The sequence below is a fragment of the Microcebus murinus genome, chromosome 10 (genome assembly GCF_040939455.1).
Source record: "Microcebus murinus isolate Inina chromosome 10, M.murinus_Inina_mat1.0, whole genome shotgun sequence".
In the NCBI taxonomy this organism is placed as follows: Eukaryota; Metazoa; Chordata; class Mammalia; order Primates; family Cheirogaleidae; genus Microcebus; species Microcebus murinus.
The window spans coordinates 73,296,377-73,317,227 of record NC_134113.1 but is presented as its reverse complement, the minus strand read 5'-3'; the positions used below and the strand labels follow the sequence as shown (position 1 = coordinate 73,317,227).

At 38.8% G+C, this 20,851-nt stretch overlaps 1 protein-coding gene and 1 pseudogene across 8 annotated transcripts in view; one reads left to right on the top strand and one right to left on the bottom strand.

Annotated features, from left to right (window-relative positions):
- Window positions 1-20,851, top strand: part of BICD1 (BICD cargo adaptor 1) — a 236,019-nt gene that overhangs the window by 95,215 nt on the left and 119,953 nt on the right. For all 8 annotated transcript variants that reach the window (XM_012789251.2, XM_012789252.2, XM_012789263.3 and 5 more), the window contains exon 2: window positions 4,867-5,079. In XM_012789251.2, coding sequence (XP_012644705.2) covers window positions 4,867-5,079 — 213 coding nt within the window. The remainder of the gene's footprint in view (window positions 1-4,866; window positions 5,080-20,851) is intronic.
- On the bottom strand, window positions 1,397-2,965 carry LOC105884792 (26S proteasome regulatory subunit 4 pseudogene; annotated as a pseudogene).

Sequence of the window (20,851 nt, the reverse complement as noted above, 5' to 3'; positions counted from 1 at the left end):
ATAGCATAGTGCAGAAGCACTTTGTCTGACATTTTAAATTTCAAAATATAATAAAATCGTGCACATCATAAAGCCACAGCGGCTTCTCATTGAATATAGTATCTCTTTGGTGTTCGTGTCCATATGTTCTGCCTTAACTGTGTGCCAGTATTTTATCAGATCTGTCAACTCCTTTAGGGCAGAGACTACATTTATTTGTTTTTTAAATTTTTATTTAAAATAACTTTAGAATTAGAAAAAAGTTACAAAAATACTACTCTGATTTTTCAGGTACCCTTTACACAGTTTCCTTAAATGTTACTGGTTTATATAACCATGGTGCAATTATGGAAACCAGAAATTGACATTGATACAATAGTACTATTAACTAATCTAAAGAATTTATTCCAGTTTTGCCAATTGTCTTACTAGTCTTTGGGGGGCGGGTCCAAGATCCAATCTAGGATCCTACACAGCTTTTTTTTTTTTTTTTTACATTACATTATTTTATACAAATATACATTACATTACATTATTTAAATATTTATATTACATAAGGCCATTTTCTTTCCCTACACAGCTTTTAATTGTCATGTTTTGTTAGTCTCAGCTAGTCTGGAGGAATCTTTCTCTAATTTTCATAACTTAATATTTTTCAAGAGTCCTGACTGATAATTTTATAGAATTTCCCCCAGTTGGGGTTTGTTTGATATTTTCTTAGGATATGATAAGAGTTGGCTTATGCATTTTTGGCAGGAATTCCACGGAAGTGATATTTTGTCCTTCTCAGTGTATTATATCAGAGGGTACATGATGTCAATATGTCTCATTGCTGTTGATTTAACTTTTGGTCACTTAGATAAGATGGTGTCTACCGGGTTTCTCCATTGCAGTTACTGTTTGTCCCATTGGAATTGATGCGTATCTTGGCAAGCAATGCTTTAAGACTATGCATATATCCAGTTTTTCGCCATACTTTCTCCCATTAATTTTAGATTCCATTGATGATTCTTACCTGTAACGATTACTACTTGGTTGTTTGCTAAATGTTGATATATTTATTCCTATCATTCCTTCTATATTATTAGAATTTTACTTTAAAGGAAGAGCTGTTCTTTTCCATTGTTCAGTCATTTTATCAATATAGATTCATGAATATTTATTCTGTGGATTATAATTCATTACTCTAATTGTTTACTTTGTTGCTCAGGTTATCCCAGATTTGGCCATCAGGGAGCCCCTTCAGCAGTTTGGCTCCTGAGGTTTTTTTTTTTTTTTTTTTTTTAGAGATAGGGTCTCACTATGTTGCCCAGGCTAAATGCTGACTCCTGGGCTCAAGTGATCCTCCTACCTCAGACTCCTGAATAACTGGGACTAGGGGCATGCACCACCACACCCAGCTTCCTGTGTCTTTTTTTGTTTGTTTGTTTGTGAAAGGGCCTGCTTTATTGGGAAGCACAGTGCTACACAGTGACCAGCAGACGAAGGCTGCCCAAGGGACAGCTTTTACACATCATACTCCAAGACACACAGGATGTTTGCTAGTAACAATCAGCTGGAACATGGATCCCTCTGGGCAATTTCCCCAACCTCATCCCTCTCAGGTCAGGAAAACTCCCATTTTCCTGATGGCAACTCTGGTTCACTAGAGATAGAGCCCCTCGGGGGTGCCTTCTTGTTTTTTATACAGAACATTTTCTTTAGACTTTTTGAAGTCTTCATTTGTTACTTTCATTCTACGTTCTCTTAAGGCCATCAGACCAGCTTCTGTACAGATTACCTTAATGTCAGCACCAGAAAGATCATCTATAGCCATGATCAAGTCATCCAGAGTTACATCATCAGCCAGCGTCTTCCTGCTTGTGTGAATCTGAAAGATGCGCTTCTTAGTCTTTTCATCGGGCAGGGGGAACTCGATCTTTCTTTCGATGCGGCCTGGTCTGATAAGTGCTGGATCCAAAGTTTCTATTCGGTTTGTGGCCATAATAACTTACACATCTCCTCTCGAATCAAATCCATCCAACTGGTTCAACAGTTCCAACATTGTTCGCTGAATTTCTCTCTCACCGCCAGAATTTGAGTCGTATCTTTTTGTCCCAATGGCATAAATTTCGTCAATAAATACGATGGAAGGTGCATGTTCTTCAGCCACTCGAAACAATTCCCGTACGAGTTTGGGCCCATCACCTAGGTACTTCTGAATGAGTTCAGAGCCAACCACTCTCAAGAAAGTGGCCGAGGTCTGGTTTGCTACTGCTTTGGCTAACAAGGTTTTACCTGTGCCAGGTGGACCATAGAGAATGACTCCCTTAGGGGGCTTTATACCCATCTCTTCATAATATTCAGGATGGGTGAGAGGAAGCTCCACAGATTCCTTAATTTCCTGGATTTGGTTGTCCAATCCCCCAATATCAGCATAGGTCTCCTGGGGGGCCTTTTCTACCTTCATCACTGTGACCAGGGGATCTGTGTCATCCATCAGCACCCCTATCACAGCATGCACCTTGTGGTTGAGCAGGACCGAGCAGCCTGGTTCCAGCAGGTCCTTATCTACAAATGAAAGAATGCTGACATAGTGTTCTGAGCCCACAGATGTAGATACGATGGCATGATTGTCATCGATTATCTCTTCCAAGGTTCCTACTGACACTGGGGTCCCCCTCAGATCATCCACTTTTGATCTTTCCTCCTCTTGCTTTTCTTCTAATGGTTTCATTTGTTCCTGATTTCTAATGAATTCTTCCTCCATGAGAAGATAGTCTTTAATTCTCTCCAACTTTAATAATTTTAACTGGCACTGAGTGTGAGGTGTCACCAGTGGCAGTTTACTGGCAGCATCTGGTCCTTTTGTTTTCTTCTTCTTTTTCCCCACTCTGGTTGGTACAGGAGGTTCATATTTCTTTTTCTTGTCCTTGTCATCCTTCTTGCCACCTCCAGGACCATGGCCACCACTCTGACTTTGACCCATCTTGCCTCGGTTGCTCGAGCTGCCCTTCCTGTGTCTTTTTGAATCATTTTTTAAATCATTTTGATACCACAAGATGTGCCAAGCTCATTTTGCTCCAGCCCCTAGAGTCAGTCATTTTTCCAAAGAGCCCTAGTAATTTTTATTGAAGATTAATATTTAAAAACAACATGTGGATGCAAGGTATGCTCATTGCAACTGGTATGTCATTGTTTCTAGGCCCTCTCAGCTGACAGGGCTGGGAAATGTGTGTGTGTGTAGATATATGTACATACACATATATCTATATATAAACACATATAATATGTATATATATATACACACATACATGAATATATCTCTTTCTCCTCTCTCTATGAATATTTATCTACCTATTAAAAACAGTATGTTTATCCTGATACTTCCAATTACAACTCAATACCACTGGTTTCCTTCTAAATTTCTCCTTTCCTTATTTGTGACTTTTTCCAACAGCAAGAATCCTGGCTTTCATTATCCACTATCTATTCACTAATTTGCTCAACCCTAGTATATGTGTAAAGAAGTTTCAGAATTTTGATCCCACAATCCCTGTGAGAAACAAATGTACCATAGTGTTTGGGTACCATCCCTTTTGTCTTTAGCCTTCCAGCATGTTGTAAAAATACTATTTTCCAAAATTACTCAGATCTTTTCTTCCTACCCCTTTCAGTGTGGTATGTTGTTCATTTATAATACAGCCAGGTTTGTTTGTTACTGTTTTTGTTCTATATGGGATTTGCCCAACATGCAGAGGTTTGATTTTAATTATTACTTATCTGGGGGGTACGTGAAACATGACTATAGTTTAAGAGTCAGAACTGTATGAAGAGGCATACTCAGAAGAGGGTTCCTTTGCCTCATCCTCTCCATCTCATTTCATTCCCCCATTCTTCCCACCCCATTCCCACCCGCCCCAATAGGTGATCAGTTTCATTAGTTTCTGATTTATTTTCTTGTATTTCTTTCCACATGAATAGACACCTATATGTTTTATTATACAGAGCTGGCATTTCAATGTCCTTTTGTGGTATTGGATAATTTAAATGCTGTTTGGTAATTTCACCAATCTTAAGGGTATTGTTCATAATCGGTCTGTCCTTATTACTAGTGTATTAAAAAACTAAACAATTTTTTAAATAAAATATTTATGGGATTTTTTTCTAGCATGATGATGACAACATGAATTTTGATGGCTCATTAGCACTGAATTGTCTATTTTTTGATAGGATTTGTCTAAAAAATGATAATATAGCCAGACAGGGTCTAGCACTGTAGGAGGCTGAGGCTAGAGGGTCTCTTGAGGCCAGGAGTTCAAGACCAGCCTGAGCAAGAGTGAGATGCTGTTTCTACAAAAATAGAAAAATTAGCTGGGTGGGGTGGCACATGCCTGTAATCCTTACTACTCAGAAGGCTGAGGTAGGAGGATCCCTTGAGCCCAGGAGCTTCAGGTTGCAGTGAGCTATGATGATGTCACTGCATTCTAGCCCCGGTGGCAGAGTGAGACCCTGTCTCAAAAATAAATAAATAAATAATAAAAAATGATAACATCAAGTAGCAATGTTTTTCAAGCTTTAACTCATTATATCTTTTTAAAAAATTTTAAAATTATTATGGGTAAATAATAGAAAAAATAATAGAAAAATTTAAATATCTTACAAAAAACATATATATTTTTTGTAAGATATTTAAATTTTTTCTTTTTCCTTATTAGTTGAATTTGAATTATTTCAGCATCAATGAGAGCTGCTAGACAGCCATAAAGTATGTGTATGTTTGCTCTGAAGATCTTGCAGGGTAGCTTTTCTTACACAGAAGGCAAAACGAAACATTTTCCCAAGTCCACTTAGTCGTGCTGTGGGGCATTTCATTGTGCACTCTTTTTCTTTCCAAATACTCTGCAGGCGTTCGGGCAGTCCTTCTCCATCCACCGGAAAGTTGCCGAGGATGGGGAGACTCGAGAGGAGACACTTCTGCAGGAGTCAGCGTCGAAGGAAGCTTACTATCTGGGCAAGATCTTGGAGATGCAGAATGAGCTGAAACAGAGCCGGGCTGTGGTCACTAACGTCCAGGCAGAAAACGAGAGGCTCACCGCTGTCGTGCAGGATCTGAAGGAGGTAAACAGACAAAATTCCCTCCGAGAGATTTGTGGGAGAGAGAAATAAGATAAAGTTCTCTCTGTAGGAGAGAGCAAGAACACTTTTGTTTAAATCAGAGGAGCTGTATTAAGCAGGAAGCACATAATACTGATGCTAGCAATTTTTCTGCCTTTTCTTAGTGAAACGTCAGCCCATTCTGAGATAAGCTTTTCTCCCTTTTAATATTTTTTAAGAATTAAAGTTTTTATGTATTGAGTACTTGAGAATTGGCCTTGCTGTTTCTGCAAAGGTGTTTAAAAAATATAGCAACCTTCGCACTTCCTCTTCCCATTACGTATTTTTAATACAACGTGGAGAAGAATGGTTGGTCCTAGTGCTTTATATCAGCACTAATTCAAAATGACAGTAGTGTTAGCTCAGGACTCTTCTCACTGGCGAATGAGACCCAGGGGAGTGTTCTGAGGGGTCTTAGAGTCTGGCAATGCAGATCCCTAAACTCTGTTTCTAGTTAATGGGAAGGCAGCAAATTCTAGCTGGTGTGAATCAGGTCAGCCTGTGAGCGTCCACCGAACTCGCTGTTTCTCATCAGCTTTTCCAGGGCAGCATCTCCTGCCATGTCATTTCCAGACTGGCAGAAGTCATTCTTTAGTGAAGATGTGATGTTGGAAACAGAGGCAGCCCAAAAGCAGCTTCATCCACCAAACCCCTTTGAGAGCATTTCTAGAAACTTTTGTATTAAATCACTCCACATTTTTTTTGAAATTTGAACAGGACTGCTTTATTGTATAATTTAAGACACAAATAAATTACATGAATTGCAAATGAAGGCTTAAAATATTTAGCAGCTACAAAAATCAGATAACTCATGCTATGTGTCACTCCTCCCATAAATACTTTTAGCCTATGTTCAATTACAGTCAATTCTAAATTGGCTCACCTCTGAATTAGACTCCTAAAGTCTTTGCACAGAGTAAAAGAAATGGATAAAAATGAAAGATTGTATTCTATCCTGTACTTTGACCCTGGAAAGGTGTGGGTCTGCTTAAAACAAATACACATAATCACAATAAAGCTTAACACTATGCAGAGTTTAAAATCATTTTCAGCAACGGTCAGTCCACATTTTTATATGAAAGCTGTAGAAGAGGTGCAGATGTCCTCTAACTCCTACACCAGCACAGCGGTGATTGACTGACATGTGCCAAGTGGGTTTATTAAATGAGCTTTTCAGTAATAGAAAAATATAGAATGAAAAATGTGTTCAATATTGTGAAATAGAAGAAGTAATCCACTAATGTCCTTCTCTTCAAATTAATGACATATTACAAATAGAGTTTCATTATTATGAGATACAAGTTGTCCAGAATTTATTGAAATTTAATAAATAATTTACATTTACATATGTCCATATTATAATGAACTAAATGAATATTGACAGTAAGGTTTCTGCTTTGCTTATCTCACTATCTTTGGACATGCCCAAATACAGCAGTAGACTACTGGAGGCAGAGAAAGGTGACACCCAAGTGTGAGTTAGAGTTGGATACTAAGGAGAATGTGAGATGGGTTTTCAGGATACCAAGGTATCCTCATTCCTCTCCAGTGTGAACAATGTTAAAATTGTTAAAAACAATTGTTAAAAACAAAGCTGCTCTCCAGTTTTATTTGATACATCTTTATGTGCTGGTTCTTTGCCATCACTTGCTTACCCTTTGGGGTACTAGTTCCTCCTTCTCTTAAGCACTTGCCATTCACCCTCCCAAGTCCAGGCTTCCCTGTGTGACCAGCATCCACTGTAGAAGCAGACTGAAGGTCATTTTGTGCCATAGCCCACCATTCTGGATTAAGCAAGGTACTGACTGTCTGCAGGGGGCAACCTCAGTCGCCACAAACAACAGGATTATTTGCAAGTTGGCAGACAGGGCGTGATATAGGCAACACAAGTGCAGTGTGCATGTGCAGGCAGTTTATGGAGGAGAACTGGGAAAATGAGTCAAGCAGTCTTGATGGCCAGTTGGATGGAGCATCTAAAAGCTGCACATCCACACCGTGCGTGACAGCTACAGCTGAGGACAGAGCAGCAGAGGTTGAGGAGAAGGCAAGGAATCCGCAGGTGTTTTCCCGTGTGAGTCCAGGCAGTGGTGATGGACGGGGCATCCTCCCATGGCTGTGCCCAAGGGCCTCTCCCATGAGTAGAGTGATGCTAAGCAGCAGAAGTTAGTTAAGAATCAGGATGTAGGTTAGAAATGAACCGAGGCACCAAAGGAAAAAGTTTTGAGCTGATTCAGATCAGTTCTCAAACTTTAGGAAGCATCAGAATCATAAAACTCGTCAAAGCACGAACCCTGGGCCCATCCCCGGAGAGTCTGATTCAGTAGGTCTGGGTTGGACCCAAGAATTAGCATTTCTGACAAGTTCCCAGCTGCTGCTCTGGAAACCACATTTTAAAAACCACTGATTCAGATATTTTGGCCTGCCTGGGGATGAAGAAAGTGGAATCGTGAGGCTCATGATTTGGGGAATTGCTATAAGTACCATATCTCCTGAATAAATCATTCGGTTATAATCCTTCAGTTTCAGTGCATTTTCAGTAATTGATTTGCACTAAGAGAATAACTTGTTACATCCAGATTTATGTATTTTTGATGTACGATAGCTCAAGGCAATTTAGCGTATGAATATATTTATTCAGATTTGTCTGTCAGGTAACTAAAAGAAAAAAAGATTGTGTGTTTCTTTGTCTTCTCTGTGTGCCAGCCATGTATTGTTATTGTTCTTCCTGATGGAGTGAAAGCTAGTGGTGTTACTATACCCCTGAGGCTGGCTGTTTTCTATCCAGGCTTTGTGTTTTGCTCTAAGAGAATTATTATTAGCATTTAGAGCTTAATACATGTTGTAAAAGGAGAATATGAATAAATTATATTTTTGTTATAGTGACACAGACTTTTGATGGCTGATATTAAATTGAAATCTCAGATTTGTTTTTATTATAGGCTCAATTGCATTTTATTTTATTGTACTTTGCATTGACCAATGCATAGAGAACCATGTAACATAGAAAAATCATACTGTGATTGAGAAATAGACAAAGATACATGAGAAATAGACAAAGATAACTAACCTAAAAATTTAGAAAATCGTGAGTTTGAAATATGCTGTGTGAATTTAATAATTTAATTAATGGAATCCTTTTTACTTACTGGAAGGACTCATCTCTTGTTTCAGTAGGATTGTTGGTACTGGGAAAAGTGTATGTGTGTATATGTTTTGTGTGTAATATGGAAGCTTTACCCATGTATGTGCATGTGTGTGTGTAATTCCAAGGTCAAATTATCTTCCATATTTGGTAGTTATAGGATAGCATAATAGAAAATGAAAAAATTGCTGACTTAGGTATTAGCAAATCAATATTCTAGTCTCAGCTCTGCTAAAGGTTTTAGTATGAAATTCCTACTAAAATATTTGTAAGATTCATTTTAAGATTATATTGGTAGAGAGTAAATACATAATAAACATAAGCTATTACCATTAATAATTATCTGCATCCTCCATAAAAATATTCTTGAAAATATTGCTCATTATTTAGATCTATATTCTTAGGTTAAGATAATAGTTGATAAATATCTCTTTGAATTCATTACCTTTAAGATTCTTTCTATTATGATACAAATCAGGCAGTAAGAATTACAGTATGTTTTATTGCTGCTTTGATTATTAAGAAGCTCCAGGGTTATATTTCATGGTAAAAAACTTAACTAGATTTTTTAATCTAATTCTTCTTACTTTTAAACATTTTTGTTAGCCTTATTGTATTTGTGTCTTTCTTTAAGGTAAACTGCTTTAAATAATTTTTTAAGGTACAGGGAAATCAAAGAACCTCTGAGTTCTCTTGATCCTGAATTATTTTGGTGACAGATAAGGAAAATAGATTACAGTAGTGCCTAAGTAGATATTTAGTAAACAAGATTGAATTTCATCTTTCTATCCTCAACCTTTATGTGTAACATACTAGAAGATAGTCTACATAGGTTTAAATGGAAAATATTTATTGAACACTTACTTTGTGCTAAATTAAACTAAAATCCACATTGATGAAACCATAAAATAGGATAATGAAACTTAATAACTCTTAATGTTCTCAATTGTTAGCCAATGTCTCAAATGTAAGATATGCCAGAATTTATTATAATATTTACAAAGCATACGAAACAATTATACAGTTTTGTTTTTGTTTTTGAGACAGAGCCTTGCTCTGTTGCTCTGGCTAGAGTACAATGACATCATCATAGCTCACTGCAACCTCAAATTCCTGGGCTCAAGCGATCCCCCTGCCTCAGCTTCCCAAGTATCTGGGACTACAGGCGTGCACCACCAGGCCTGGCTGATTTTTCTAGGTTTTTTTGGGTTTTTTTGTAGAGAGGATCTCGTTCTTCCTCAAGCTGGTCTCAGACTCCTGAGCTCAAGGGATGTTCTGCCTCAGCCTCCCAGAGTGCTAGGGTTACTGGCATGAGCCATTGCACCTGGCCAATTATACAGTATTTCTAACCAAAATGGATATATATGTAATAAAGAGATGTCACATAAGATAGGCCTTTCAGGTGGAATGCAGAAGACTGGAGTTAGAAAATGAATTATTAACCTTACCCCATCTCTACTATAAATAGAAAAATTAATTAGACAACTAAAAATATATAGAAAAAATTAGCCTGGCGTGGTGGCGCATGCCTGTAGTCCCAGCTACTCGGGAGGCTGAGGCAGGAGGATTGCTTGAGCCCAGGAGTTTGAGGTTGCTGTGAGCTAGGCTGACGCCATGGCACTCTAGCCCGGGCAGTAGAGTGAGACTCTGTCTCAAAAAAAATAAAAAAATGAATTATTAACCTTAATGGAGATTAAGCCTATACTTTAAAGTGCAAATACCTTAACATTTATTGAGTGCCAGACACTGTCCTAAATATTTTACGCACATTAACTTGCTGAATGTTTATGACAACACTATGGAGGTAGGTCCTATTATTATGTCATCCCGTTTTGCTGAGGGGGCACATGAATCGGTATCAAACGAGAGGTCAAGTCACTTGTCCAAAAAGCACATGGGTACAGATTGTGACAAGTCACAATCTGAACTCAGGAAAACTAGCTTTGATGTATACACCCTTAGCCATGTGACTGTAGCTGCCAAGAGCACATGTTTCTTTCTTCTGAACCTGGACTCAAGCTAGTGAAGTTTATGGCGAAATGTATGAAACTTTAGTGCAATAGCTGCTGTGGTTTGAATGTGTCCCCCTCAGATTCATGTGTTGAAACTTAATGGTCAATGTCTCAAGAGGGGAGGCCTTTAGGAGGTGACTGGGATTAATAAAACTTCGTAAAAGGACTGGGGGGAGGGGGCTAGCTAGGCCTTTTTGCCTTCACGGGGCTCGCCCGCTCTGGAGGCTGCAGTGACGGGCGCCATCTTGAAAGCAGAGAGCAGCCCTCACCAGGCACCGAGCCTGCTGGCGCCTTGATCTTAGGCTGCCAGTCTCCAGGACTGTGAAAAATAAAGTTCTGTGTTTTATAAATTACCCAGTCTCAGATATCATGTAGAAATGGACTAAGACAATAGCTAAATTTGTAACATGTTGGAACATCATGAACATTTTATTAGGAGGTGACCGTTTTAGATTTTAAAAGCTGCTTGGCCCATGTGATTGTTATTAATTTAAAATTTCAATATTGGGGCCGGGCGCGGTGGCTCACGCCTGTAATCCTTAGCACTCTGGGAGGCCGAGGCAGGCGGATGGCTCGAGGTCAGGAGTTCGAAACCAGCCTGAGCAAGAGCAAGACCCCGTCTCTACTAAAATAGAAAGAAATTAATTGGCAACTAAAAAAAATATATAGAGAAACAATTAGCCGGGCATGGTGGCGCATGCCTGTAGTCCCAGCTACTTGGGAGGCTGAGGCAGGATTGCTTGAGCCCAGGAGTTTGAGGATGCTGTGAGCTAGGCTGATGCCCCGGCACTCAGTCTAGCCTGGGCGACAAAGCGAGACTCTGTCTCAAAAATTAGATAAATAAATAAATGAAATTTCAATGTTTCCCTCATCGGAATACACAACCAAATTTCATAATATACTAGTGACCCAATTTCCAGAAATCTTTTATTATGTCAGCCTTTTAGAGGTACATCTATTCCACCATAAGGAATCCATATCCGTGAAATCTTAGAATGAGAAGGCACCTCAGTGGTTATTTGGTAAAGACTTCCCTTAGATCAGTAATTCTTTCTCCAGCATCCCTTAAATGACCATGTAACCTTTATTCAGATACTTCCAGGGTTATGGAGAACATAAACTCTGAGTCTCTTCAAGGAAGGAATTATGTTTGTCTGTCATTTATCTTGGTATTCTTAGCACCCAGCACAGTGCCTGGCTAAAAAAAAAACATTAAAAAATAATTTGTATTGAGTAGAATTGAACCAGACTGAACTGAAAGAACATGCTTTCGGGGGTTAGCTACCTCTGGGTTTGAATTTTAGTTGTGCCACTTACCAACAATGTAATATTGGACAAGTTACATTTGTTCTCCAAGCTTCAGTTTCCTAACTTCCAACAGGGAGATGACCATACTAACTTACAGTCCTATGTAAAATGCCTGGTACAATAAAGGGGCCAAATTACTGTTCATCCCTTATCTTCCAACTCCTTCCCAAGGTGGCCCATCCTATTGCTTAGCAGCTCTAATTGTTAACTGCTATTTTTTTGTTAGATGAAAAGTTGATTCCCCATAATTTTTGCCAATTGGCCATATTTCTAGCCTCTGGATCCACAGATAATTTTTTTTTCAGTTTCTTATTTTACTTGAAGTTTTAACCCATCCCCAGCAACTTCAAATATTTGAAAAGAGCTATCTTATTATCTTCTCTTTTTCAAACTAAACAGTTCTAGATCCATTATCACTTTCCAATATAACATGCTTTCAGAATGCCTCAGCATTATGGTTACCCTTCCTAGACTGATATCGAGTATCTCTTTAAAATATATGTCTACTTCTTAAAAATGTTGACATTATTGACTATCTTTACCCTTGTTGGAAATCCTTGAAAATTTTAACCATTGGACTTAGGTTTTGAGTTTCTCTCTAAGCATTCATCTTGGGGTTTTAATCTTTCTGAATTTCAACTTTGCAGTCATTTATTATTCAACAAAGATCTTTTTCTTGTTTACTATGAGCCAGTATTTAGGTACCTGGGAAATATCAATGAACAAAGATTCTATGATGAATGGATATTTCAATGTTGAAACAGCTAAATGTGTTTAAAAATTATTTCCTTGTACTTTTTAATCTGTAGAAATAGTGAGCTGTGTTTTAGACAATATATAACATTTCATCAGTAATACTGGACTCATATAGAAGTCTCATTAGATTTTTATAGTTTCAGGTCTTACATTTAAGTCTTTAATCCATGTTAAGTTGATTTTTTAAAAAATTCAGCATATTACGGGGTACAAATGTTTAGGTTACATATATTATCTTTGTCCCACCCAAGTCAGAGCTTCAAGCATGTCCATCACCCAGATGGTGCACATCACACCCATTAGGTGTGAATATACCCATCCCCTCCTCTCCCACCCCCATCTACCTGACACCCAATGAAATGTTACTACTATATGCACACATAATTGTTCATCAGTTAATACCAATTTGATGGTGAGTGCATGTGGTGCTTGTTTTTCCATTCTTGTGATACTCCACTTAGTAAAATAGGCTCCAGCTCTATCCAGGATAATACAAGAGGTGCTAGATCACCATTGTTTTTTGTGGCTGAGTAGAACTCCATGGTATACATACATATATACATACATTTTATTAATCCACTCATGTATTGATGGGCACTTGGGTTGTTTCCACATCTTTGCAATTGTGAACTGTGCTGCTATAAATATTCTAGTGCAGATGTCTTTTTTATAGAATGTCTTTTTTTCCTTTGGGTAGATGCCCAGTAATTGGATTGCTGGATCAAATGGTTGTTCTACTTTTAGCTCTTTGAGGTATCTCCATATTACTGTCTACAGAGGTTGTACTAGTTTGCAGTCCCACCAGCAGTGTATGAGTGCTCCTATCAAGTTGATTTCTGAATATGGTGAGAGAGAAGGGGAGAGTCCAGTTTCATTCTTCCGCATATGGCAATTCAGTTTTCCCAGTACCATTATTGAAAAGGGTGTCCTTTTACCAGTATATGTTTTTGCCAACTTTATCAAAGATCAGGTGGCTGTAGGTATGTGACTTTATTTTTGGATTCTCTCTTTTGTTCCATTGACCTATGTGGCCATAACCAAGGAATTCTCATGAACATTGCTCTAGGCAAAGAATTCATGACTACAAACTCAAAAGCACAAGCAGCAAAAATAAAAATAGATAAATGGGACTTAATTAAACTCAAAAGCTTCTGCACGGCAAAAGAAATAATTAACAGGGTGAACAGACAATGTGCAGAGTGGGAGAAAATATTTGCAAACTATGCAACCATCAGGGGACTAATATCAAGAATTTACAGGGAACTCAACAACAATAACAAAATGAATAACCCCATTAAAAAGTGGGAAAAGGACATGAATAGACATTTTTCAAAAGAAGACATACAAACGGCCAACAGGCATATGAAAAAAGTACTCAACATCACTAATCATCAGAGAAATGCAAATTAAAATCACAATGAGATATCCTTTTACAACAGTCAGAATGGCTATCATTAAGACAAAAAATAATAAATGTTGGCAAGGATGCAGAGAAAAGGGAATGTTTGTACATTATAGGTGGGTGCATAAATTAGTACAACCTCTATGGAAAACAATATGGAGATTTCTCAAAGAATTAAAATAAAACTACCATTCAATTCAGCAATCCCACTTCTGGATAGTTACCCAAATGAAAAGAAATCATTGGCCGGGCACGGTGGCTCACACCTGTAATCCTAGCTCTCTGGGAGGCCGAGGCGGGTGGATTGCTCAAGGTCAGGAGTTCGAAACCAGCCTGCGTAAGAGCAAGACCCCACCTCTACTATAAATAGAAAGAAATTAATTGGCCAACTAGTATATATATATATATATGAAAAAAAATTAGCCAGGCATGGTGGCGTATGCCTGTAGTCCCAGCTACTTGGGAGACTGAGGTAGCAGGATTGCTTGAGCCCAGGAGATTGAGGTTGCTGTGAGCTAGGGTGATGCCATGGCACTCACTCTAGCCTGGGCAACAAAGTGAGACTCTGTCTCAAAAAAAAAAAAGAAAAGAAAAGAAAAGAGAAAAGAAATCATTATATCAGAAAGACACCTGCACTCATATGTGTATCTCAGCACTATTCACAATAGCAAAAATATGGAATCAGCCTAAGTGTCCATCAGTGGATGATTAGATAAAGAAAATGTGGTTTATATACACAATGGAATACTGTTTGACCATAAAAAATAATAAAATCATGTCTTGTGCAGCAACATGGTGATGAGAAATTACTTACTGAATATAATGTATATTATTCAGGTTATGGATACACTAAAAGCCCAAACTTTACCACTATGTATCATTAATACATCCCTGTAACAATACTGTACCTGTACCCCTTAAATTTATACCAAAGAAAAAAAAAGGTCTCTCTTTGTTTTTCTTTTTCTTTTTTTTTTGTAGAAACTACAAGTAGGTGGTACCTGGTATGACTAAGCGAAAAAGAGCATCTAAACAGCTAGATTAGATGCTATGAACCCAGCCACCACCACATACTCACTTTATTCAGAGGCGAGCTCCTCTTCTGCTCTTTAAAAATCTATTTACTTCTACAGGCATACCTCAGAGATATTCTGGGCCTGGTTCTGGAACACCATAATAAAGCAAATATTGCAATAAAATGAGTCACCCAAACTTTTGGGTTTCAACACTGTAATACAGTCTAGTAAGTGTGCAATAGCATTATGCCTAAAAAACAACATACCTACCTTAATTAAAAAAATAGTGCTAAAAAATGCTGACCACCATCTGAGCCTTCAGGAAATCATGATCTTTTTGCTGGTGTAGGGTCTTGCCTTGATGTTGATGGCTGCTAGCTGATCAGGGTGGTGATTGGGTGGCTGTGGCAATTTCTTATAAGAAGACAATGATGAAGTTTGTCACATTGATTGATTCTTCCCTTCATGAAAGATTTCTCTGTAGCATGGGATGCTGTTTGATAGTGTTTAATCCACAGTAGAACTTCTTTCAAAATTGGAGTCAGTCCTCTCAAACCCTGCTGCTACTTTGTCAACTGAGTTTATTTACTGTTCTAAATACTTTGTTGTCATTTCCACAATGTTCACAGCATCTTCACCAGAAGTAAATTCTATTTCAAGAAACCAATTTAAGCCAGGCGCGGTAGCTCACACCTGTAATCCTAGCACTGTGGGAGGCTGAGGGGGGAGGATTGTTTGAGGTCAGGAGTTCAAAACCAAACCTGAGCAAGAGCAAGACCCCATCTCTACTATAAATAGAAAGAAATTAATTGGCCAATTAATATATATAGAAAAAATTAGCCGGGCATGGTGGTGCATGCCTGTAGTCCCAGCTACTCGGGAGGCTGAGGCAGCAGGATTGCTTGAGCCCAGGAGATTGAGGTTGCTGTGAGCTAGGCTGACGCCACGGCACTCACTCTAGCCTGGGCGACAAAGCGAGACTCTGTCTCAAAAAAAAAGAAACCACTTTCTTTGCTCATCCCTAAGAAGCAACTCCTCATCTGTTCAAGTTTGATCATGAGGTTGTAACAATTCAGTGCCATCTTCAAGCTCCACTAGTTCTAGTTCTCTTGTTATTTCCTCCATATCTGTGGTTACTTTCTCCACTGAAGTCTTGAACCCCTCAAAGTCATCCAGGAGGGTTGGAATCAATGTCTTCCAAACTCCTGTTCCTGTTTATATTTAGACGTTCTCCCATGAATCACAAATGTTCTTAATGGCGTCTGGAATGGTGAATCCTTTCCGGGAAGTTTTCAATTTACTCTGCCCACATCCATAAAAGGAATCACTATCTATGGCAGCTATTACCTTGCAAAATGTATTTCTTAAGTAATAAGACTTGAAAGTCAAAATTACATCTTGTGTTAGCAGGCATAAAAACAACATTCATTCAACTCCCCACTGCTAAATTTGACTAGCTTTAAAAAAAAAATTAGAAAAAAAAAAAAACGCAACATTGGTCTCCACATACATCAAAACTCTTGGATGATCAGATGCCAAGTCAATGAGCAATAGTATTCTGAAAGGAATCTTTTTTTCTAAGCAGTAGGTCTCAACTGTGGGTTTCAAATATTCAGTAAAACATGCTATCCATAGATGAGCTGTCATCCAGGTTATGTTGTTGCATATGTAGAGCACAGACAGAGTAGATTTGGTGTAATTCTTAAGGGCTCTAGGATTTTCGGAATGGTCACTGAGCATTGACTTCAACTTACAGTCACCAGCTACTTTGGCCCCTAACAAGAGAATCAGCCTGTTCTTTGAAGTTTTGGAGCCAAGACTTGACTTTTCCTCTCTAGCTATTAAAATCCTACATGGCATATTCTTCTAATAGAAGTCTGTTTCATCTACATTGAAAATCTTTTATTTAGTGTAGCCACCTTCATCAACCATCTTAGCTAGATCTTCTTGATAACTTGCTGCAACTTCTATATCAACACTTTCTGCCTCACCTTGCACTTTCATGCTATGAAGATGGCTTCTTTCCTTCAGTCTCATGAACCAACCTCTGGTAGCTTCAAACTTTTTTTCTGCAACTCCTCACCTCTCTCAGCCTTCATAGAATTGGAAAGATTTAGGGCCTTTCTCTGTGTTTTGCTTTGGCTTAAGGGAATGTTATGGATAGTTTGTTCTTCCAGACCACTCAAACTTTGTCCATATCAACAAAGTCCTTTTTACTATCTTATCATGCATTGTTCACTGGAGTAGCACTTTTAATTTCCTTTAAGAACTTTTCCTTTGCATTCACAACTTGGCTAAATGTTTGGCACAAGAGGCCTAGCCTTGGCCCATCTCAGCTTTCGATGTGCCTTCCTCACTAAGCTTAATCATTTCTAGCCTTTGATTTAAAGTGAGACACAGGCTGGGGGCGCGGTGGCTCACACCTGTAATCCAAGCACTCTGGGAGGCCAAGGCGGGCGGATCGCTCGAGGTCAGGAGTTCAAAACCAGCCTGAGCAAGAGTGAGACCCCCGTCTCTACTATAAATAGAAAGAAATTAATTGGCCAACTAATATAGATAGAAAAAATTATCTGGGCATGGTGACACATGCCTGTAGTCCCAGCTGCTTGGGAGGCTGAGGCAGCAGGATTGCTTGAGCCCAGGAGTCTGAGGTTGCTGTGAGCTAGGCTGATGCCACGGCACTCACTCTAGCCTGGGCAACAAAGTGAGACTCTGTCTCAAAAAATAAATAAATAAATAAATAAAATGAGACACATATGATTCTTCTTTTCATTTGAATGCTTATAGGCCATTGTAGGATCACTGTTAATAATTGGCCTAATTTAAATATTGTTGTGTCTCAGAGAACAGGGAGTCCCTAAGTGAGGAAGAGAGATGGGAGGAATGACAGGTCAGTGGAGCAGTTGGAACTCACACATTTCTCAGTTCAGTTCACCATCTTTTATGGGTGTGGTTTGTGTCCACATAATGGATATTATAATAATGAAGAAGTTTGAAATATTGCAAGAATTACCAAAATGTGACACTGAGACATGACATGAGCACATGTTGGAAAAATGGCACCAGCAAACACAGTTGATGGGGGATTGCTGCAAACCTTCAATTTGTTAAACACACACACACACACAAAGGAAAACCTCGGTATCTGTTAAGTACAGTAAAGTGTGTTTGCCTGTGTTTGACACACAGGTGGTTTGGTAATAGTGTGGAATTAAAAGTCAGGGAATCTAAGTTCATGTCCTAGCTTAACCATTTTATCAGTTGTGTGATTAACCTGCCCACTTCCCACATCAAAACACCTGTCCTACTCCCCATAATTTTTATGCAGACCAAATGAGCTATTTTTCATGGAAGTGCTTTTTAAGTGATAGAGAACTTCATAAATGTTATTTATGGTTTCAAAGTTTGGTTATCCACTAGTTCCCACATAGGAAGACAAAAGCAATAAATTAGGAAGATATGTTGGAGTAGAACGAGAGGCCATCTGACAACAGCAAGAAATAATGGCTGACATCCTGACTTCAGAAGAGGAAACTGAACACATATTTAAAAGCCAGTGGGTTGAAAGAGGCGGCTCATCTGAGTGCTCTTACTGTCAGTATAAACACCCTTTCAGACCTGGCTAGTCCTTGAGAGAGTTCACGTTATTACTCAGTACAGCAAGTCCCGGGCTTACTGATGACTGGAATCCTAGGGAAAAGGTTGAATTATTGAATGTATCCAATGAATAACAAAATGTTTCTTATGGTTTTTGATGTCTGTGGCTGAATAATTGGTCATCTTCAGCTGTGTCTACCCTTAGCTGAATGAGACCGACACTTCCATGTGAATGGTGATTTTAAGTTCAGGGAAGGCATGGCTGGGGCCTAGCTGGGTAGTTGTCTATTTCCCAGTTTATTGTCTAGTTCCCAGCTGGGTAGTTGTCATCTCCCAGTTTCTGTCCTGTTCTCGGTACTTGTTGGGAATGGACCTCACACCTCTCTGGATTGATGCAGTGCACCAAACAGTGAGGAACTGTCATTGCTTTCAACTGATACACATTACTGATAATAATATCATAGCATTTATTGTGAGCTTTGTAGGTGCTGAGTAAGATACCTAACACTTCACTATGTTCATCATCTCATTTAATTCCCTTAACAAATTTGCAGCGCATGTGCTGTATCTATCCTTCCTTTACTGGTGTAAACAATTCATCCAGCAAGTAGGTAAGCTGGAGTCCCAAACCAGGCAGTCTGCGGGAGTCCCTGCTCTCACCTTTATTGCCTGCTCACTGGTTTATTGATTTCACAGTCGAGAGCAATATTTCCTTTGGTCAAAGCGTTCTTTCCAACACTTGGTGTGCTACAGTACACAAATATTTCTGTTAATGTCATTGGGAATTTGAAAGCAAAGTTTACCAGAATATAGACAATTCACTTGAATGATGGTGATTTCATTGTGCCTTTGTGAAAAATAAGATACATAAATGGGTTTGTTTGTAAGGATTAGTTTGCAACTGTAGGCTTACAGACATTTTTGCGTGTGTAGTTCTGTTTTAACACATATATAGATTCATATAGCCACAACTACAATCAGGATGTAGAACAGTTTCATCGCCTCAGATACCTCTCTTAGTCTGTGCTAGTCTTTGTGGTCACACACCGCTTCCCCCCAGCCCGGCCTCTCATAACCAGTGGTCTGTCCTCCCACCCAAGTACTAACCAGGCCGGCCCCTGCTTAGCTTCTGAGATCCCCAATGGTCTGTTCTCTACCACTATAGTTTTTCTTTTCAGGATTGTTATATAAATGGATTCAAACAGTATGTAACCTTTTGAGATTGGGTCCTTTCTCTCAGCATAATGCCTTTGGGATTCATCTAAGTTGTTGCATATGTCAGTAATTCCTTTTTATTGCTGATATTAGTCCAGTCTATGGATATACTGCAGTTGTGTTAATCATTTTACCTATTGAAGAACATTTGGTTTATTTTAAGATTTTGGCAATTATGAATAGAGCTTCTATAAGCATTTGTGTACATTTATGTTTTTTTGTGCAAATAAGTTTTCATTTCTCCAGGATAAATACTTAGGTCATTTGGTAAGCATATGTTTAGCTTTTCCAGAGTGGCTATACCATTTTGCTTTCCTGATAGCAATATGTAAGAGTTCCTGTTGCCCTTATTCTTTCCAGCATTTGGTATTGCCCATGTTTTTTCGTCTTAGCCCCGCTCTACTAGGTGTCTGGTGGTATCTCGTTGCAATTTTAGTTTGTGTTTCTCTAATGGCTAAGAATATTGAACATCTTTTCATCTTTTATTTTCCTCTTATATATTGTCTTTGGTAAAGTATCTGTTCAAGGCTTTTGTCCATTTTTAATTGGGCTGTTTCTTAGTAAGTTTTGAGAATTCTTTATACAGTCTAGATACAAGTCTTTTATTGGGTGTATAATTTGCAAATATTTTCTTTGAGTGTACAATTTGTCTTTTTATTCTCTTAAAAGTGTCTTTTGCAGAGCAGAGAGTTTTTCATTTTGATGAAGTCTAATGCATTAAAAAATTATTTTTGTGTACCATGCTTTTGGTGTCAGGTTTAAGAATCCTTCCCTTTCTCTAGATCATGAAGATTTTTACCTATACTTTCATTTAAAAACTTTATGCTTTTGTATTTGGATGTATGATCTGTTTTAATTTTTAAATTTTACATGAATATGTTAACTGGATTTTTTAATCAAATAAATAAGGAATGCTCTCCGTCTCTTACTTCACAGTTAGTCTAGAAATAACTGAGAGCAAATTTTGGTGCATCCAGAGGGGATACACTGAAAGCAAGTATGAAGTGTAAAGGGTAGAGGGCCGGCCGAGGGGCTGGCTGCAAGGCGGCACGGGCAGCTCACAGGGCCAGGCGGGCCCCAGGTGTCGGTGGCTCTTATTCCTGGTCCCCCCATAACCCCTACCCAGTGGCAGGATGGCATGGACATGCATTCTGTTCCAGTCGAGAAGACCCCTCTAGAGGGAAGATAGAGGGAGCAGGCAAAGGGAAACAAATTCCAGAAACATGAGCAGGAAGCAGAGTGGCTTCCACTCCGGCCACACTGGCCTTGCTCCTGATGCCACCCAACC